Source organism: Rhagoletis zephyria, unplaced genomic scaffold, assembly GCF_001687245.7.
Source record: "Rhagoletis zephyria isolate East Lansing unplaced genomic scaffold, Rhagoletis_zephyria_1.1 Rzeph_scaffold_00033, whole genome shotgun sequence".
Taxonomy (NCBI): Eukaryota; Metazoa; Arthropoda; class Insecta; order Diptera; family Tephritidae; genus Rhagoletis; species Rhagoletis zephyria.
In genome coordinates, this window is record NW_016157117.1 from 407,758 (window position 1) to 430,253 (window position 22,496).

The 22,496-nt window shown below is 39.3% G+C and overlaps 2 protein-coding genes across 3 annotated transcripts; both read right to left on the reverse strand.

Moving 5' to 3' along the window:
- Positions 1 to 16: 16 nt before the first annotated feature.
- TTLL3B (Tubulin tyrosine ligase-like 3B) lies at positions 17 to 11,236 on the reverse strand. 2 transcript variants are annotated; one of them, XM_017618169.1, is made up of 4 exons: positions 9,886 to 11,236; positions 6,689 to 7,455; positions 337 to 401; positions 161 to 252 (listed from the first exon to the last, which is right to left on the reverse strand). In XM_017618169.1, the coding sequence occupies exons 1-3, from the start codon at positions 11,129 to 11,131 to the stop codon at positions 351 to 353; spliced, it is 2,064 nt and encodes a 687-aa protein (XP_017473658.1). In that variant the 5' UTR covers positions 11,132 to 11,236; the 3' UTR covers positions 161 to 252; positions 337 to 350. The 2 variants fall into 2 exon arrangements, with proteins under 2 accessions (XP_017473651.1, XP_017473658.1); XM_017618162.1 differs by lacking the exon at positions 337 to 401 and having other exon boundaries at positions 17 to 252.
- A 3,469-nt stretch (positions 11,237 to 14,705) lies between these two features.
- Positions 14,706 to 18,702, reverse strand: eEF2 (eukaryotic translation elongation factor 2). The gene is made up of 6 exons (XM_017618151.1): positions 18,596 to 18,702; positions 18,079 to 18,192; positions 17,826 to 17,926; positions 17,226 to 17,753; positions 16,126 to 16,822; positions 14,706 to 15,931 (listed from the first exon to the last, which is right to left on the reverse strand). Exons 1-6 carry the CDS (start codon positions 18,596 to 18,598, stop codon positions 14,840 to 14,842), a joined length of 2,535 nt encoding a protein of 844 aa, XP_017473640.1. The 5' UTR covers positions 18,599 to 18,702; the 3' UTR covers positions 14,706 to 14,839.
- Positions 18,703 to 22,496: the final 3,794 nt, after the last annotated feature.

The following is a 22,496-nucleotide window of genomic DNA, read 5'->3' on the forward strand; positions in this document are numbered from 1 at the left end:
AATATTAGAATTACGATTGTTGTGCTGTACAAATTTTATTAATGTTCCACTTAGTTAATTTGATCTTAATTGTTACAAAATGACATGAGTGTCCTATTAAACTATTGAATATAAGATATTGGACTGAGCGATTTTGTCTTTTTCTTCTTCTGCTTACTTCGGGGCAGTGTAGCGTATTGCAAGCGCTTCTTTGGCGGCGGATTTGAGTACTTTAGGTTCAGTACCTTTATTAACAGTCTGAGCTTTAGATTTCTGGAAGAGCAAGAGGAAGAAATTATTGCGTGCTCAAAAGTGGCCTTAAAAAAGTGGTAAAAGTGGTATGAAAAAGATTAATACTTTGTGTATCCAAATCATTTTTGGAGCTCGGATATACAGGGTGTCCTAGACCACCCGTCCACCCCCTATAAAATGCAGGGAAATGTTTTTATTGAAAACCGGTAGTGGGTTAAACTGACCGGAAGTCCATTTTTTCAAACTATATATACATATATGGTTTTACTACAGACTCGAATTCTAAGGATAAGAATTTGAAACTTTTGTTTGCAACTTTTTTCTCAGAACTGCCCTGTTTAACCTTTAAATGACCTTCAAGCTTCAACTCGTCGTGGACTTCCTAACTGGGTGAAATGTGGAAAACGAAAAAATATGAATTACCAAGTCGGGGATTCGGATGCTGAGCATAAAAATACTCACCTTTTGTCGGAAAATTGTTTTGGACTGGAAGTCCATTTTTGAAGGGAAACTTCTTTAGCGGCGGTTGGTTGGTAGGGAGTAAATTGGCAAATTCAACGGAAATTGCACACGGAAATGGTGCAACGGAAATGCTGCAACGGAAATGGTTGGGGCTGAAGCAAGTGCTTCTTGAGTATATGCACGTGGTATTAATTTTACAAAAACTTGCTAATAAAAGGTTAAGGAACAACACTTAAAAAAAACCAATACACGAATGAAAGTAAGGGTGAGTATGTACATAGATAAAGAAAAGGATGTATGCAAAGGTAAAAATAAAAACAGAAACAAAGATGCGTAAAGATAAAGGCAAAAGTGAAGTCCAAGGTAAATATAAACTCTTTACTTTTATAAGGGCAAAGGTATGTAGATGAAGAAAATTATAAATACAAAAGTAAAAACAAAGTTAAATATTAAGAAAAAGATCAGGATGAGGATACCGATAAATGTAAAGATGAAGATAGAGGAAGAAAGATTAAAATAAAGATAATTATAGAGAAAAGGATATAGATAGAGACACACAGACTCAATCTGGGAACTATTTTGGGATTTCCGGGATTCCCGGGACTTATCGATATAATAATCGATATTTTTATCGGTTTTGTTATCGAAATTTGTATGGATGTTGTTATCAATTTTGCTATCGATATTTTCGGAACTTATCGATATAATAATCGAAATTTTTATCGACTTTGTAATCGGTATTTTTAACGATTTTCTTATCTATATTTTTTATCCATATTGTTATCGATATTTTAATTGATTTTTTATAGATATTGTTATCGATTATTTATCAATTTTGTTATCGATTATTTACCGATTTTGTTATCGATCATTTACACATTTTGTCGTCGATTCGGTTATCAATTATTTATCGAATTTGTTATCAAAATTTGTATCGATTTTTTTCGAAATTTGTATCGATATTGTTATCGATTTTGCTTTCGATATTTTCGGAACATATCTATATGATAATCGATATTTTTATCGACTTTGTAATCGACATTTTCAACGATTTTCTCATCTATATTTTTTATCCATATTGTTATCAATATTTTTATCGATTTTGTTATCGATTTTGCTATCAATTTTGCTATCAATGTTATTATCGATTTTGTTATCGATATTTTTATCGATTATTTATCGATTTTGTTATCTATTATTTATCGATTTTGTTATCGATTTTACTATCGATTATTAATCGGGTTTGTTATCGATTATTTATCGATATTGTCATCGATTCGGTTATCGATTATTTATCGATTTTGTTATCGATATTTTTATAGATTTCGTTATCGATATGTTTTGATTGTCTAATCGTTTTTTGTAATCGAGATTTTTATCCATTTTCTAATCGATCTTACGACCAAGATTATTATCGATTTTGCTATTGAAAATTTTATCGAATTTGTCATCGATTTTGTTACAGATTATTCATCGATTTTGTTATCGATTTTGTTAGCAATTATTTATTTATTTTGTTATCGATTATTTATCGATTTTGTTAGCAATTATTTATCGATTTTGTTAGCAATTATTTATCGATTATTTATCGACTTTGTAATTATTTTTATCGATTTTGTTAGATTTTTTATCAGTATTTTTATCGATTTTCTAATCAATTTTGTTATCGATTATTTATCGATTTTAGTATCGATATTTTTATTGATTTTGTTATCGATTTTCTAATCGATTTTGTTATCAATATTATCTATTTTGCTAGCGAAATTTTTGTCGAATTTGTCATCGATATTTTGTTGGATTTTACTATCGATTTTGTTATCGATAGAGTATAAAGATGAAATGAAGATAAAGGAAAACAGAATAACATAAATGTATTTAGAACGAATGGGGGTAGAGGTAGGGATCTAGATAGAGAAATGACAAAAACTATAACCTTAAGCAAAAGCATATGAATGTATGTACATATGTATGTACAAATGTATGTATGTATATTGGTTATGAGGCAAAATAGATACATATGTACCGTAAGTTTCACTTCTCCAGTGTGGCCCAGGCCCACTTAATATAATAATAATAATAGATTGGCGCTTACACATATGTTAGTGTTTGGCCGAGCTTCTTCTCCGATTTGTGGCGTGCGCCTTGATGTTGTCACACAAGGCGGAGGGACCTACAGTTTTACGCCGACTCCGAACGGCGATTGTATTTTTATGAGAAGCTGTTTTTCATGGCAGAAATACACTCGGAGGTTTGCCATTGCCTGCCGAGGGACGACCGCTGTTAAGAAAAAACCTTTTTTCTATATTCTTTGCGATGTTGCTTTGACCAGGGTTTGAACCCAGGTGCTGCGGAGTGGAAGCGCGCACTGCTCACCACTACACCACAGCGGCCCAGGCGCACTTACTTTTTTTTTAATTACACATGTATATTGTTACTACAGATTCGAATTTTGTGACAAAAATACGTAACTTTTATTTGAATCTTTTTTCTTGAAACGCATTTTTTAACCTCTAAATGACCTACGAACTTTAACTCGCGTTGGACTCCTGTCATTTAGAAATTAAAACGGCACTTCCGAGAAAAAAGATTCAAACAAAGGTTGCGTATTTTTTCCAAAAAATCCGTATCTGTAGTAAAAACATACATGTGTAATTAAAAAAATGGACTTTCAGTCCAAACCGGAAAAAAATTTCCCGACAAAAGGTGTGTATTTTTATGCGCAGAATCCGAATTTATAGTAAAAACGTAAAAAATTTACTTCCGGTCAGTTAAACCAACTACCGGTCGAAACCGGAAGTCGGTAATACCGCAAAAAGATAAAGCATCCCCGACTTAGTAGGTCAAATTTTTGAAGTTTTCAATAAAAAACATAACCCACTATTTTAGAGGGGTGGACGTTTGGTCTACGACACCCTGTATACATATACACTTTGGAAAGTATACTGTCGAAGAATGAGCGGGTTTTTAACGTGTTAAAAATTCATAAATTCCAACAGCACTAAGCACTAAAGAGAGCTTTGCGGGCGCTGTTTTGAGCATTACTGATCTGCAGGAGTTTCTTGCTCGCATGTCAAGCGTTGTTAATCTTTCTATATATTCTACACTGACGCACTGCGGGTAAAAGCCGAAACATCATTGCTTTAAACTTTTCATTGAAACCTATGCTGTGTGGTTGGATCCGATAGTCTTTCAATCTTTGTCGTCAAGCTCAACTCACGGTAGGCCCAAGACTGGTGGCTGTATCGACGAGGTTGGACGAGAGCGAGAGGACTGTTAGTTGGGTCAGGTTGAGTGGGCATGTGAAAAATTGTTGGTGTCGTGGGGGGAGCTTTCACATGCCACATACGCTGAGTATGTCCGGGTGTAGTCTGGACAAATAGCGGTTTAGCCTGGTACAATATCCAGATCACAATTGGCACAGAGTTACGCGGGTCCCTATCGGTAAGCTCACTTTGGTCCACAGGTGGTGATTGGACGCCTATTACGACATTCACCGGACGGGAGTTAGTGCAGGTGGCTGAATGCCGTTGATTGCCAGTCTGTACTGTGCCGGGTCCAGTGGTACGTATTATTGGATCTTGTTTTTCCGTCCGCAGAGATACCTTCTGAAGTGCCGCCTCGGGCAATTGTCTGTTCGAGAGCTCACGTCTGCAGCACCCAACAAGGAACCGCTTGCTGAGCGTGATGTTGAACATTTGGGCCTCACTATGTAGGTGGTGTTCTGACAACATCATAAGGCAAGTCGTGAATGCCCGTAGTGCTGTGTTATAGCATGTCGGTAGCTTCGTCCACTGCGTCCTACTTGTCCACGGCAAACACACGGGCCTTGCATGTTCTTTTCTTTGTCTTTGCCCCAAGTGCTGACGGCGAAAGAATTGAGAACTTTGTTGGGGTTGTATATTTTGTTGGCAATTGTATGCGACAAGAAAGAGGGCAGGCTGTCGTAGGTTACGCCGAGGATATTTGGATTGTTCACTGTCAAATACGCATATGTGGCATAACCTCTTTTGCCCAGGCGGTGAAAATGGTTTCTGTGGATTGCAGTGAAGAAGTGAGCAGATTCGGAGAGATAACCGTTTACTTTAGACCAGGGGTCATCAATTCCATTGTTGTACGGCATTTTCGAGCAACCATCAGCTTATGAGATGATGGAGACTCCATCTGGCATTTAAGAGGTTTCGAAATGTAGAAATTTAACGTAAGCGGGGAGGGGACACCAACCTGTGGAACCACCTTTTTAATTTTCCTGGGTTTTCGCGGTTTATCTCTAAAAAAAAAAAAACAACTGACGAGTGTCGACCACTCCCTTGTTCAATAAAGGAAGCCTTAATGTCTTCTAGTAGCGTAGAATGACACACGATTTCGAACGCCATTGACAAATCCAACGCCCTCGCAGGGGCCATGCTGATGCTTCGCGGGGGTCAAGTGGTACGCAAAGTATGGCGGTAGCAGGGCCTCTAGTGTCTTCGCGACAGGGAGGAGTGTTATCGGTCAATAAGACTTACCTTTATTGGCAATTTTCCCTGGTGTCACAAGAGAGACACTATTCCCAATTTTTACACGTTAATTATAGTGGTCATTGACAGATTTAGGACCTTCGTGAGGTAATCTACAGTCGATGGACCCATTCTTTTCACCATCAGCTTGCATATTCCGTCGGGAACAATGGCTTTTGAGGCTTATGCCTTACCTATGGCCACATGGAATTCACCGCTGATGAAGACAAGAGGCGCATTTGGTTTTGGCAGCTTTTTGGTCACTCGACGCATGACTATGTCGACCGAAGGAAGGGTGGATTTGGACCCTTTCGTCTATATTTCTATTTCATATAAAAGGACGAAGACACTGATAGGCCATGAATTATTTTTCGCCCATCGCTAGACTCAAGGAGGTTAGTTCTAAAAGGCTCTAGACCCATAAACATAGCTAAGAATAGGCCGGTGGTGACACCATATGAAGTTATCAATCCTTTGCCGTTTTTATAGCTGCAGTGCTCAACCTCTAGGGGTCTCGTCAAATGGTGTCTTCTGAAGTTTCTGCATCGGCGAGCCTGAGGCCGAGGAAGCGGACGATGTCGATGGCGAAGTGCTTCCGATATCAGGGTCGTCATTTCTTTTAACGGCAGATGCTTCTTCAAGTGGTGTAGGTATGCGCTATTGTTGCTGAATTCGCCATCGCTATCTGTTCTAGTTCTCGAGATTTTAGATTTTGTCACAAAACACAGTACAGCTGGTGACGGAGGGAGTTTGGTGATGCAGAGGTCCAGGAGAGTACGCCGTTTTGGGAGCGCCCTGTTGAAAATTTCGACTAGCTTTACGGAATTCCCATAACGATTGACGTCCACTCATATATAATAGCAGTTTGTTGTTGTTATAGCGGCTACCTCGCCTGCCTAAACCGAATTATCCTTCAATAAATGTCGTCAAGCCCAATTAACGGTAGGCCCAGGAAACGTAGTGTTTCAGCGGCGTCGGAACAGAGGGAGTAACTCTATACTATGCCGATGTGGGTGCAGATCCTCGCTCATCTGTGTGGTGTATGCGGCTAGCTTTTCTTGATGCTGACTCAGGTTGGGGAGAAATTCTAGCGTGGCTTTTGCCACTAGGGGTAGGAGGAATAGGCTATTTATGATTATCCTGCATCCGCCTTCTTTCCTAACTTAAGAAGAGTAATGATCCTACTTCCACATCTGTGATATGATCAGGGTGGACAGTGACGGCAGAAAGAAAAGGATATTCGGTGGAGCAGCTTCACTGAAGTCAACACGTCTGTCCACAAGTAGGTGCGGCTGCATACCGGCGTCTTTCTGTTGAGTAAGCCGTCCGTGATAAACATAGTTGAGATTCTACTAAACAACCTAATTTAATACATTGATGGCTTTCTACATGAGTTTTAAGTAGTTTTTGAGACTTTCTTAATCGAATACATTTTCTAATACTACTTCTGTTCATTTAGCTTATAAAAAAAAAATAACGAAAATGTCGCATTTACTCACCGGTGGCGGACCTCTTAATCGTTTTAGCGGCACTTTAATTAGTTGTTCGGTTTTGTGTAATAGCATTGGTGCTCTTGGTGCTTTCTTTGGCACTATATTTGTAGGCTTGAAAAGGGTCATTCTCTTTCCACAAATGTCTAATCCAACTTCAGGATCAAACTCCCTGTTGAATTTATAATTCACCTCGTAGACGCGCTCAAAATTACCAGTGGGCGCATGCGGATTGCATGGCAAATCGACAATTACTTTTATCAAATCCCTCAGAGCCATTGGACAAATACGCGCAGTCACATCAGTGGATGGCGTCAAATCCGGTGTTGAATTGATTTCAATTAAAATGGGATTGTAATCCTCATCTAACATCAAATCACAACCATACAATTCGAACGTATTTTCCACAAATTCTGTCTCTTCCATGCTAGCCATTACAACGGCTGTAAGATTCTCTTTGAAACCTGGATAAATACGTTCTTCCCATACGTTATTGGGAGCATTCGTGTGTTTTAGAAAGACTTTAAAGTGTTCCAACGACCACATATTATTCTTCGGCAGACGTACATCACGATTGGGTTTATTCTTATAACGCTTCTGTACGGAATTATTTGTGAGATGTATCGATTCGCGGAGATCATCTATGGTGAATTCTTGAGAGCTGAATCGTAGATAACAATCCTTATACAACCAAAGTGATAGAGTGGATTCACCAATCGAGAGCAACATGTACTGGCGTATGTCGAATTTTGTTTTGTGTATCAAAAGTGGACGTTCTGTGGAAAAAGAAAAAAGAAATTGTGCCGCATTTAGAATATTTTTTAATGACTTGTGCAAACTAATGTTTCATGGTTTCCATTTATAATAAGCAGAAACACCGGGAAGTATAGCCATATGTAATGAGAAATCTAGTAGCCAGAACCCTGCGTGATCGTTGCGATTTATAGTAAAATGTGCAGCTTATTAAGCTTCATTACATTATTACAAGCTACCCTGCAGTGAAACCCCAAACTAGTCAGGAAAAATACTAGCTTACAACTAGAATTTCCTGACTGAAACCAAACTAGTTCGAAAATGACCAGACCTGTGCCAAGTACAAAATTATTTATTCATGCCCTGTTTTATTTGACTTCGACAGTTTAATACAATAGAGTACACAAAATATTATAACTTTTATTTGAGTATATTGTAAACCGTTAAAGCGAGTATATATACCATACTTGTTAAATAATAATTATACCATACTTGTTGAATAATAATTAATATTCATAATGATTATTAATCAAAGCATATTTTTTAGATAACCGTTTAATTATTAAATACCAATATTAGCACCTTTTTAATAATTAATTAACTGCTTACACAAAATTTTTTAATTAATTCGTTAATTTTAATTACATCGTTTTGTTATTTTTGATAATTTTCAATTATTTTTGACTTTTTTAAATTACACGATTAATATAATTATTTGATTAATTTCAATTATCAATCAACAAGCCAAAGTATAGACAAAAATTAAGAATATTTATTTATTTTATTCTTATCCAAATCTCAAATTTTAAACATCAATTACTACTTAAAAAAAAATATTAAAAAGGGCTGAAGTGTGCAAAGTTAATGAATTTAATTTATTTTAATGAAAACTTTTATTTTAATTTTAGTTCACTCAAAAATGAACTAAAGTATTCATTTTAGTTTAAACTAAAATAAGATAATAATATAGTTATTTATTGTACCTGAAAGCTTTTACTTTTAATATAATTTAATGGAAAGTGCATTTAAATTTATTATCGAAAGTGTGAAATATTTATGTAATTTAATAATATTTTAATTAATACTCAAAAAATGTAACACTAATTATTGGCAAATCTAAGGCTGCTAAATAAAAATGTATAATGTATTAAAGTGTACTTAATCAAAAGTTTTTATTTTTTGTATATTCATGAATTCATTTTATTTTTTGACTTCCAAAGTAGTGGTTTGGGCCCATAATTGTACTAGTATTTTTCTGTCTAGTTTGAACTCGTACGAGACTGGTATATATCTGACCGAAATCTGACAATTACCATTTCGTAGGACATCCCCATGTTAAAAATACCAGTTTATTTGATGGAAAAAAGATAGTTGGCTAACTAGTTGAGCATGCGGTTCATACTAGTTGTGGGGTAGTTTACAACTAGTACATTTGACTACAGTGTTAATACACAGACATTTTTCTGCCTTATCCTTTTACCTCACTCGGCTAACTATAGAACGTCAGCTTTAACTTGAGCGCGCTGTGGTAAGAAATAATATTTGGCAACGCTAAAGGCCCCTCATCCACACCTACCCCTTCGAGGTATTTTGACCCTAAATCTAGGTTCAAAACAACACAAGACGCGTGCTCATAAAATTAAGGTGGCCTCCTTGAACATAAAATCCACGGAATGTTGTTTCCCTGCTTTAAAGAATAGGCGTAGATCATTTCATCTTTCATCATCAGCACCCTAGTAGTCCCTTCGTCCATGCGTGTCACGTTTTAAAGCCTCATGCATAATGCCGTCTTGAAGGTCCGTGAAATCGTTTGTATTCAATGATTCTGCAGGGTGGTTTTCGAGCTCGCTGAAGACTTCCGAATTCTAAACATGCTTCTTAGTCTTAGTCGCTTAGGACTAGTCAGAAATAGTCAGAATCAGTCAGATTTTACTGGAAATCGATTCCGTACTCGGTTCTCTGACTATTGAGAGGACAAAAAAGAGAACAAAAAAGGTCCTCTCTCTGTCAGAAGTTACCAGTTTTAGTCATGCCTGAAAGGCATATTTCCACGCCGCCCAACCAGTCAGCGGATGCCAGATACGCCCGAAGGCCGTCTCCACTTCGCTCTCCTGGTCAAAACGTGTGTCAGCCTAATTAGAAGGGGGCGTTCGACGTACCTGAAAGGCATATTTCCAGGCAGCCCGGCGGTCGGGTGCCAGTTCGGCGAACGAAATTCGATATTCTTCCTCTGGCATATGTCCCGCGTTGGACATTCTGTGCTCATCAATCATACCTCTTCTACAACCACCTACTCAAAGCCACCAACAAACCTGCTAGTACAAGCATTCAAATCTTCTTTCACACATTACCCGAAACCGACTAGAGTTTACGGTCCCCATGATAATCTGCTCGCAAAGCATCAACTATCGTGCGATATTTTAGGACGCAGCATTTTCCGTAGCAAAGCTTACCTATATATTTTTGTGCGATATATCGTCTTTGTGGATTGTTGGTTGCCCATTGCAAAATCTCATCGATAGAACCTTGTATGATGATGCCAAGTCCGCGGCATTGATAGCCCGGCTTGAGTATCCACAGATTACGGTAACCATCCCATTTGTAGTCTCTCCGTCGCTCTTCCAGCTTAGCCAAATACAACCGACTGAGTTTTGACACCTCCTCCAATAAAGCCACATTGGCTTGAATTTTCGCATTGTTACGTATGACTTCGTTAGAATTCGCAATGAACTGCTGCCACTCAACCTTTTCGCGATCTGCATTCGTTACAGTCTCATCGTCCAATGTACGATGATCCAATTCATCGAAATGTTTTTTTAAATTTGTCACAGCAAAATGCACCACAGAAATGGGCACTGTACCTGCATCTGGATCAACAAGCTCCGACAAGCGATGCATATTCTCCGATAGAAATTTGAGCAAACAACGACATTGAGTTTGTCGGAAATCCTCTATGAATGCCATGCGTTCTTCTGTGCTACCACCGAGACGATAAAAACGCGGATGACTCATGCCACACACGCCCTTCTCATGGAACCACTGTTGCTGCTCGGCGCAACCAATCAAACCGACCTTGGTGGAAAAGTCCAAATTACGACCGCGTCGTACACGATTTCGTAGTGGCAAAATATCAGTGTGAAAATCACGATGGGATTTCGGTTGCCAAATGAAGAAGGCAGGAAAGTGACTAATAATTTTCGAAATGGCTACTGCTTCATAGTCGTTGCCACGCTTTGCATGTTGCAGCAGTACCTCTTCGGGCAAGCTCTGCAATTTCGGATAACGATTTGGCGTCAGCTTCTCCAACCAACCGCGATTCAGCAAGGCACGCCTTATTGTATGGTAATTACCGTAAACGGTAAAGATGCGTCTATTGCGAAAGGCCTCAATTACACGCGACCGATAGATGCTCGAAAGCGTGCGTGTCGGCGTGGCACTAGCCGTCTTACCATCATTTAACACTGACATACTTTTTTGAGCATCTGACTCTACCCGGTAAGGGACGCCAGCGCTGCTGCGACCGAGTACGTAATCCACTTTGGGAAAAGATGGCTTTGAGATGTTAAGTTTTGTTACTGCACACCGTTGAGAGAGTGTCGCTAGTTCAGCATCCAGAGTTTGAATTAAAGCACGGATTTTGTAGACTGGATTGTAGTATTGGTTTCTATAATTTGGCCAAGACGTTGAGGAATGTTGCATTCTGTTTACAACAAATTTTGAAGCAGAAGCCGAAATTTTTTTGTTTGCTTGAAAATTTTTTTATACAAATTTTGAATAACTTTCAAAAAAAATTTACATTTCATATATTTGAAGACGTCCAGTTTTTGTTTTGTTACGAACGCGGGTTTGGGTGAATAAAAAAGTTAATTTTTTTCCTTTGAATATTTCAAAACCGAATTTTGAATAACGCGAAAAAATTGTGCCATAAATACATATAGTGCAGCTCGGATAAAAGTTACTACCGAGTGAATAATTCGAATAAGGAATGAATAACCTTTCAATTTAGAGAAATCAAAGGGATTTTTTGTAAAAAAGGCTCACTCATAAATCTTGCAAAAGTTTCGTAAAAGACGTTTTGTAACAATTCGACCAAAGTTGGGAAGGCTCAGGGTCAATCTGGTAAGCGAGTCACAGTCCTTGCCCAGATATAAGTCTGGGTCGTTCCGGTTACATAGACCCGACTGTCGTGGGAACGATTGTATCGTAGGTCCTCCAAAATAGCCGTCCGCTAAAATTTTAGCCCAACTCCGTTGCGTATGGTGAGCAAACATACAGTTAGCTGCCTCGTATGAGCTCAGACTTGGCACACATTTCCCAAGAACGTGGATAGATCCTTCACGGCATCCTAGAAATGAAGCGATCTGGCCAATTCTACACTTCCTTGGTCGCAGTCTCACAGAGTCAGAAGACGATACTATACCACCTGACTAAACTCTTTAGAGGTAGCTGAAGCTCTTCATTTGCTGCAGGTGATGATGATTAGATTCCGATTACGACATCCAGTGGAGCGTTGTAGCGGCTTACTTGGTCCTGCCTAGATCGGCTTGACGACAATGATTGAGGGACGTTGGTGCTATAAATGCCATTTATGGCCTGTCGGGTCCAGAGGTTGTTTTATTAACCTCTGGACTTCCTGCGTAATTTCGTATATATGAATTCTGACGTACCTAGGCGAGGGCTCTGCAGCAAGCAGGAACTGCTTACATAGCATAGTATGGCGGCTCGTGAAGCGGATAATTTTGACCTTGGTGGTGCTGTGTCGACATCAGAAGGCATCTCGTGATGGTCCGGAGTGCCGTGTTTTGGCAGGTATGTGATTTCATCCACTGCGTCCTGCTAGTTCCTGGCGATCATACGGGCGTTGCATGGTTCAGAACCGGTTGGGCAATTAAATTGTATCTTACCAACTACGTTTCTTTGTTTTTGCCACAGGTGCGGGTGTCTAGCGACTTCAGGATCTTGTTGCGACTCTGTACTCTAACAAAAGCGGCAATCCTGCAGTGCTGATTAAAATTTACAAGACTGTTGCAACTTCTAAATTGATAAAACGTTGCTAGAAATTGCCATCGGGATGGGGTTTCGGGGCATTTAGTCAGACATCTTTCGTCCACGTGGTAAATAGGGCTGCCAAGGATTTCGTAGGGGAGAGGGTTAGGCTCCTTGCAGTGAAGAAGCGAGAAAGTTCGAAGAGGTAGCGTTTACTTTCGAGCACAAGTCATCAATTCCATTCCCTGACGCCATTATCGAGCAGCCGTCAGCATAAGAGATCATGAAGACGGCGGTTGAGGGTAAGTGGTAAAATCGGATCTCAATTAATACTTCTTGCCACAGTTTGTATGGGGATTTGCCAATGTGAAGGGTCCCAGTCTATGAAAGATTGAAAGATACAACACAAGTGCAGCAGGTTCTAGCAGCTGGAACTTATTTCAATGGGTATTCAAAGTAGACGCTACGTTGTTGTTGTTGTTGTAGCGGCTACAACAACCCCGCCCAGGTCGGTTGGTATCTCAGTCGTTGTCAAGTTCCACTAACGGCAGCCCTAGGAAGCGTGCAGCTTCTGCGGGGTTGGTCCACAGGGACAAGGCCGTCAGGGTTGTCGGGTTTTCCGGGCATGCGAAGAGATGTTTCGAGTCATGTGGGGTCTCTCCGCATGCTGGACACTCATTTGGCACATCCTCATTCAATCTACTCAGGTAGGANTCCTACTAGTCCCTGGCGACCACACTGGCGCTGCGTAGTTCAAAACCGGCCGGCCTATTGCCTTGTATGTTGCCAGCAACGTTTCTTTGTCTTTGCCCCAAGTACTGCCGGCTAGCGACTTGAGGACCTTGTTGCGGCTCTGTACTTTATTGACAATAGCGGTTGCGTGCGCAGAGAAGGAGAGCAGGCTGTCGAATGTTACTCCGAGTATTTTGGGGTTATTCACCGTCGGAATTGGTGTGTCATCGACGTGAATTCCCAGCGGTAGCCTGACCTCCTTCGTTCAGGTTGTGAACAGGGTCGCAGAGGATTTCGTAGGGGAGAGGGCTAGACACTTTGCAGTGAAGAAGCGAGAAAGTTCGGAGAGATACCCGTTTACTTTCGAACACAGGTCATCAATTCCATTCCCAGCCGCCATGATCGAGCAATCGTCGGCGTAAGAGACAATCGAGACTCCCTCTGGTTTTTGAGCGAGCTTTGAAATGTAAGAGTTAACTTTTAGACGCTACGTTCGTCACTATTAGCATTCAGTGATAGAATTTTCGTAAATTACACGAAAACTCGGAACTACGATGGATTTTGCGATAGCCCTGAATATCTTACCTGGGTTTAATGAACGTTGTTATCCCAATAGCTCTTTGGCGCACATTGGCTAAAAGTAGTTACACTCTCCATGAAGTCTTTGAAAATGCTTTAAATCGGTGACGGGCACTGCCTTGCCCGCGTGCAAAGCTCTTTTTGCTTTCTATACATTTTGTATAGGCGCGTGCAGAATTAAAGCTCTCTCTGCCTATCGGTGATTTAAAGCAGATCCGTCACCGCTTTAAATCATGTACGTAAATGTCTTCAAATCTGAACCAGTGTGGGTCGCACTGATTATTGATAATCGCTTCATCCGGCCTAGAGGGAAGCGCCTAAGAAATATGCAACATCTTCATGGAAACATTACCTATATTTCATATAGCCAATTTATTTGTGTACCTCTTTTAAGTTTTTATCTTGCATAGTTTTAGGCATACATCATACACCCACCCTGTCGGAAACAACAACAACCAAAAAGGAAATTTTAGGCAAATCTCTAATTTGACAATTTTAGGCATTTATAGCACAACCACAAAAACTTTAAAATCTCTTTCTCCAAGCATTCGAGTCAAGTTTTTAAAACCATTTATCATTCCCAATTTATTTGCATTCTCTCCTACCCAAATCGTAATTTCCTTTTTCTGCACCTCTGTACGGCATCATCTTTTCCCAGTTTTGAAATATTCACAATTTAAAACAAACACCGCGATTGTACTAAAAATTAATCACAGATACAGCAGATATTGAAAATGCACCAATGCCCAATGCTCAGCAAACATAATTCAAGGCAATAAGCAAAAACTAAAACGCAAAGAAAATCAAGAAAAGGAAAAGCGAGTCAATATTGAGTCACTTATTAAAATTAATTAAAATAAAGTAAACAATTTATGTAGTACATCAAATTAATCGCTTACACAAATAATAAATTGCGTCCGATTAACAGCAGTAGTACATTCCATGTGCCTCAAATTCAAATTATGAAAAATATATGTAGTATGTATATTTTAGGTTTATATTGTTGTAATTATGTATTTATCTTTTTTATTATTTTGTATAATTTCTCCTTGTTCTTCTCTCCATCTGCGCCGGTACATCAACAAACACACACTAAACTTCTCGAAGCGCTTACAATTTATCGAGGTATTGGGACAAGTCAGGGAGACCCTCCTTCAAACCCTTACGCTTACGTGTATCTTGCACAATCTGGTATGGTTTGCTGCTAGGTTCGCAGGGGTCACCAGGCAACACTTGCCAATGGTCGAACACACATTGTGGGAAAGCTTGGCCACCGGTGTTGGAACGCAAATCGGCGGTGAAACCGAACGACTCGTTTACGGGCAAGTAGGCTTTGACAACGAACATAGGTGTGCCTACGACTTGAGCTTCCTCGAATACGTGACCACGACGTCTGTTCAGTACACCGTAGATGCCACCGACAGCAACCTCAGGGCACTGAATTTCACACAAGTAAACGGGTTCCATCAAACGTGGGCCAGCAGTAATGGCTGCAGCGTACAAGCAACGACGTGTTGTTGGAATGATTTGGCCACCACCACGATGGATAGCATCAGCGTGCAACGTCACATCATAGATGTTGAAGCGAACACCACGCAGGTTCTCCTCAGCCATGATACCTTCTTTGGTGGCCCACTGGAAACCAGCAACAACGGAATCCTTGATTTCGTTCAAGTACTGTACAGATTTGGTACAATCCAGAATGAAGTTGGGGCCAGTGCCGTCGGGACCGAAACACCAGATCTTACGGGCTTCTGTCACATCATAATCGTATTTCTCAGCTAAGTAACGGGCACGAAGTTTGAAATCGTCCTTCGAGCTCACATCACCGTTATCAATGTCCTCTGGCAAACCATCAGGCATGGGTAAAGCTTTCATCATCAGACGATTGTGCTTGTTGGGCGATTTGGACAAGCACATTTGGTTCGATTCCTCGAATACGGTTTCACGGTAAGATACAACAGGGTCGGACTTCTTCAATGGAATGCAAGCGTGATCTTCTTCCAAATCCTTCAAGCAAATTTCCAAGTGCAATTCACCGGCGCCAGCAATGATATGCTCACCAGATTCTTCAATAATACATTGTACCATAGGATCAGACTTGGCCAAACGCTTGAGACCTTCCACCAATTTGGGCAAATCGGCGGGATTCTTGGGCTCGACGGCAACACGCACCACAGGCGACACGGAGAATTTCATCACCTTAAAAGCAAATCAAAATTAAATTATAATTTTACTTGAAAAATATTGTAAAGCTACATATGCTTTTAGATTAATAAGTTCAGGAGACAATTATCTTTCATAAGTGTTTCAGTACAGGTCTGTGTTAGGTATCATCATAAAATACTATCAAAAGTTTTTTTTATTTTATATATTTTGCAGCGCATGGTACTCACCTTCATGTTGTGGGCATCCTTGAATGTGGTAATAGTACCGGTCTTCACCAAGAATTGATCAACACCGACCAGACCGCAAATGTTGCCGGAAGGCACATCTTCGATGGCTTCTACATAACGACCCATCATCAAAATTGTACGCTGGATGGCCTTTTCGTACAAATCTTCCTTCTTGCCGGGGACATAGTTGGGACCCATGATGCGGCACTTCTGGCCAGTAGCCACTTTACCAGAGAACACACGACCGAAAGCGTAAAAACGTCCTTTATCGGACGTCGGTACCATTTTCGAAATGTACATCATCAATGGTCCATCAGCATCGCAGTTCTTCACAGCGATGGCAGCCTCATCGTCATGTGGACCCTCGTACAACATTTCCATACGGTATCTCTGGGCGACCACAGGTGAAGGCAAGTGAATGGCAATCATCTGAAGCAAAGCTTCACCAGCTGGCAGCCATGTGCGCATAACGACCTTCAGCAAGGCTTTGCCGTCCTTGTCCTTATCTTCGTGTTTGATGGCAACACCGATCTTTTCCAACAATGTGCCAATTTCTTCCTTCTTGTAGTTCATGATAGCATCGAACACTTTGTAGATGGGGTCCAAGATGTACATGCAGAAGGAACGTTTGTTATCAGCTTCCTTTTGTTTCTGCCATTTCTTGGTCTTGGCATTGAAGAAGTTCTCACCCCACAAACTGAATTTAAGAAAAGTATAATTTTCAATTAAAATCTTTTAACTGATTAGAGTTGTGTATGTGTATGTAATTTATTCCCGAAAGTACACCACACCCTATTTTCGCGATTCTTAAGGGTTAGTAATATATGTCTCGACAAATCTTCAGCATATTCCGATTGAACATTAAGAAAGAGGTTCCAGAACAGCGTTACAAAGCGTCGATATCGGTGCCGCTGAAACAGCAGACCGGTTTAATCTGCTTTTATTGTAGATGCACTTGTCGCACGGTCAATAGAAATATACCCACTAGGATTTCGCCAAACTGGACATACTTCTTGCGTGCAACACATATTGTGCTAAAAGCATTTCTTAAATCTATTTCCATAAACCACTTGTAAATTTTAAAATTAAAATTAACTTACCGGTTCATTAGCTTGACGACATCGATCTTGAATTTCTCAGAGTACATTTCGGAGAACTGCTTAAGGGTGAAAGCCCAACCGTGCAGACCTGAACCGAAACCGACGGAACCCTTTGAGGGGTCCACACGCACTTCACCCATTGGCCCACTATCATCGTTGTAGGTAGCAATAATGACGTTTACGTTTTCAACAATACGCTGGAAAGTTTGGTATAATTCTTCAGCTTCCAATTGCAATTCAAGCAAAGCGCGGTCCATCTTGTTCATGAACAAGATTGGCTTAATACGTTCAGCGATAGCTTGACGCAACACAGTCTCAGTTTGTACACACACACCAGACACACAATCGACGACGACCAAAGCACCGTCAGTTACACGAAGAGCAGCTGTTACTTCCGAGGAGAAATCGACGTGACCGGGGGAATCGATCAAATTAATCAAGAAACCCTTGCATTCCTTTTCACGCTGATCGACGTGGGTGATGAAGACAAGATCCTTGTCTTCAACTTCGAAGTACATCGAGATGGCGCTGGAGGTTTAGGAATACGTATTTTTTTTACAACTAGTCAAACCTATACACAAAATATAAAAAATAACTTACGTTGACTTGATGGTAATGCAACGCTCCTGTTCATCCTTACGGGTGTCAGTGAAACGGGTTTCACCAGCCTTGGCACCAGCAATGATACCAGCCTTCGACACCTGCGGAAAAGTGTATAGGTAATCAAAGCAATTAAATCAAGTTGTGAAATGCATAAGATTCTACTCGCTGCTGACGTCACTCGACCCGAACAGCGAAAAATGTATGTGAGTCAGTGAGAATCTAGGTTATGAAAGGATTATTTACTACTTACCAAGGAATCAGTCAAGGTGGATTTGCCATGATCGACGTGAGCAATGACGGACATGTTGCGGACATTACGCTTCTTGTCCATCAAAGCACGGATTTCGTCGACAGTAAAGTTGACCTACACATCCATATGCACGAATCCATCACGCCATCAGCGCACGCAATATAAAAGAAGCATCACAGGGAAAATACATGCGAATGTTAGTTTAAGTAGAGGCTATGATATTTTCATGCTTGGAAAACAGAATTATCGACAAGGAAATTGAAAATTTTGCCCTTGAGATATTCCTTTTTTTTATGAAATTGCATACGTCACTCAATTGAACGAATACCTCTTCGGTGCCTCGTACATGCAGGCGAATAATCGACCTTCGCCATTATGCAGCACCACAGATTTCGATTAAATTCAAGGCGGATTTACATAATCATTCGCACGATTTGTCACAAGATAAACCAATAATTTTATTCCCTAAGGCGAACACTTTCTGTTTTCCCATAGCTTTTGAATATTTTTTACATACCATTTTGGATGTTTAATGATTTTTCTGACCAACTTTTTCAAACACTACACGCCTCGATTCGTGTACTTGGCAAAAAGAACGAAGAACGAATCCACCACCTACGGCTCGGTCACCTATCAAATTCAACACATTTTCGGACCCAAGGCATTGCCACCCCAAATTTTTTGCAGCGTTGCATTAGAGTGTATTAAAGAATAGTTTCTTTTTAACCTTGGCAATTTATCTATTTGAATCACTATCCTAAAAGCGTATAATGAAGTTAATTATCTTCTATAAATGATAACCGTTTGACGAAGATTTCAATTTGATTGTTAAGCCATGTTAGCTGATGTTCATCTTCACAATTCGCATAAACACGGCAACCTCTAAGTGTATGTTGAATTTGAAACTGCTTTCCAAACGCTTACATGCATGGTTGCAACAAGAGGGGTCTTCATCAAAAGTGATAAACTCTTGATAATTGCTTGCCAGATTTTCGTTTTTGTATTACTCAAAAATACATAAATGCACGCAAACACATTTAGGTGCATGCACTTTTTGATGTGGCATTTTAGGCGGCAAACTGTCAAAGAGCTGAAAAAGAAAACACAAAACAAAATGTTAATTAAGTTAACGTGTTGAGTAATCATTGATGATTTCTTACGGTAAGTTTAAATTAAGTTAAGTTTAGAAATGCATGTACTCGGCTCGAAATTTCAGGGCGAGACGATAACGCAACTATGATTGGACGACAAGTGTGCAGATAGCCTAACTGAGCCTTTATGCAATTATTTACCAAGGTACGTTCGTGAAAGAATGCGGACAAATTGATAAATTTAAGCAATTTATCCCTTTATCACTTTAGATGAGGACCCCTAATAATTTACAGGTTGTAGCAATCATACCAAAACCACATTTACCGTTGGTATGAACACGTTGTGTCAACAACAGCTTCTTTATGTATTCATATTCGTATGTATATGTATACCTTGCATACCAGGATTTCAGAGTATTCTAAATAGTTTAAGAATTTTTTCATGAATTTTCTTTAAGAAATTGTACAGAAATTTCTTCACTAGTTCTTGTCAACTGATTCATATGCTTATAACAAACATTCGATAATTTTAAAGAATTAGGGAGAATTTGTTTGCAGGGTATATAATTACGTGTATGTGTATGTATACGCGGATATGTAGGCAAAGCAAAACAGGCGATAATTTGACATAACCGTGCTCTTAAGAAGAAGTATGGCTTTTATCGCTACCACCCAAGGCATATTCCATGAACCAAAAATACAAGATCACGACTTCTTCTTAGTAGCCCGTTATAATCGCATTTAGGAAAAAAGTTGGGCGACTTTGACATTAGCCGTTTATTTACATTTGGTCGTTGTTTACAATTTGGTGGTGGCTTTTTACTGCAATTTTTTAAATTTAATAATTTAACAGAACGGCATGTGTTGTGTCGCCAAATGAACAAAACTATTTTGCGCGAATTTAAGAAAAACTGTTTATTTTCCGCAATTAAAGATTAAACATTACAATAAAGCGTTTAAAATAAGGTACAATATATTTGTCGCGCGGCGATGCTGAACTTCTTTTATATGTGTTTGTCTTGTTTCTTGATTGTGTTCTTGGTACGTCTGCTTGACTTGGCGATCCGTTCAGCATTCACCCGAAATTCATCTGTTCGTAGATATATGGCACAAAACAATGTTGCCACCCGATATGTCGCTAAGTTTATTTAGGAACAGGGTTACTAACAGCATGATTTATAGANTATGTAGGCAAAGCAAAACAGGCGATAATTTGACATAACCGTGCTCTTAAGAAGAAGTATGGCTTTTATCGCTACCACCCAAGGCATATTCCATGAACCAAAAATACAAGATCACGACTTCTTCTTAGTAGCCCGTTATAATCGCATTTAGGAAAAAAGTTGGGCGACTTTGACATTAGCCGTTTATTTACATTTGGTCGTTGTTTACAATTTGGTGGTGGCTTTTTACTGCAATTTTTTAAATTTAATAATTTAACAGAACGGCANCAGCATGATTTATAGAAGAATTTGCATAATAATAATGATTATTCATGCGTTCAACAATTACGCGTTTTTTTTTGTTCTCTTCGTTGTTTACTTCTTACAACAAAGATGGCGTCGAGATTTCAACAGCTAGAAAATAACCTTTTTCTTTCTTTCCTTAAGGCGTCATCTTGTGTCTTTCGTTCATGGCATATTCAATAAGGTAGAAGTGACAACTGGCTCCAACTCTCTCGTAGTTAGTTATAATGTCAAAAAACTGTAAACAAACAAATTATCCCTTTGAGGTGCGAGTGCTATGTTTGCTACAAATTAGCATCAGTATAAATGCAAACATATGTATGTATACAAATTTTAAGAATTACTTCAATATCATCTTCAAAGAATTTTAATTGCATTCGCATCTTACATGTACATATTCATATAGACAGAAACGAATACCTGATAAAGGAAGCCACGAAAAAAAATCAAAGAAACTTTTTATGAAATTGTTTTAAGAATTTTTTGTTTTTATTCGCCCAATGTTTTTGAGCGTTTAGTTTCTTACTTAAATATTTAATTCTAAAAATCATCCGGCACTTATAAAAAAAAATAATATAATGTTTTCTTCTACGTACGTATGTATGTATATTAGTGTAAATCTAGATCCTGACGTGCTTATGTGAGCATAATTTTGTAAGAAAATACCTATTTCTTGCAGGCTTACTCAGTTTGCGTCTGGCCATCAACAGATGATATCGTCACTTCTGAACTTTCGTGTGCTTCAGGTATTTTAGGCACAGGAACCTCCCACGGCATGGGAACTGCACCTGGGCATGAACGCCTGCGCTTAAAAATATTTACCTGAAATGGGCAAGTAGCAAAATTACTCGCGCTGAATGATTTTCACAGACAAGGAAATAATCTTCCATTTTAACACAGCAGCTGTTCTCCCAACGAAGTCTTCTAACGTCGCAACTAGGCGCCTTAAAACTTTCAGGTCTTGGCTCTTGCCACACACAGGGCAATGCTCGTAGTTCCTGCTCCTTTTCATTTTTGTATATGTATCTATAAATGGATGTGCCGATAAACAAAAAAAATTACACAATTCAAAACTATCTCACAGCACGCAATTTAATTTTTAATAAAAAATAGAAAATGCCAACTTGAAAGGGTTAAAAGTTATTCATAACTTGACGTTATAGTCGATGTTTAAAAGAGAGGAATGTCAAAATCACTTCTACCATAGGTCGGTGTTATGCAGACAAACCTTTGTTTGCCAAATTAAATGGTGGCTGCTTAGTTTGCTCAGAGGTGGTTATGTCCATGAACGAAAGACATGGTTCATGGTTATGTCGAGTTTGGCACAGGGTTGCACGTTCATTATGGTTTTCATGGCTATAGCCAACACGAAATGAGAATTTCAGATGTACATAACGTGCACAATTAATATATTGTTTATGATATCGTATAGGCAATTAACTGTGCCCTAATCTTTGAAGCTCCTACAGCATAAATTCAGTTCTGTGGCCTTCGGTATCGCTGCAATTTTAGTGTATAGCAACAATTGTATAAAATTTGTGTATATGACAACACCGAATTTGTTGCAGTTTGACCAAACAAAATTAGTTTGCTGTGAGAGTCGCCAAACTCGCTCTCTCCGAGTTTGCTGCAACAACAATTGCACGCAGTTTTCCAAACAAAATTTCTGCATAACACCGACCTTATTTATGCCTTGCTACCACCTGTAATTAATACGTCTTGTTGACATCTCAGTGCAGCTCTTTTTATACCCGAGCGCACTTGTGCACAAGGGTATTATAACTTTGTTCACATAACGGTTGTTTGTAACAGGCAAAACGAATCGAGATAGATATAGACAAATGTATACATAAATGATCAG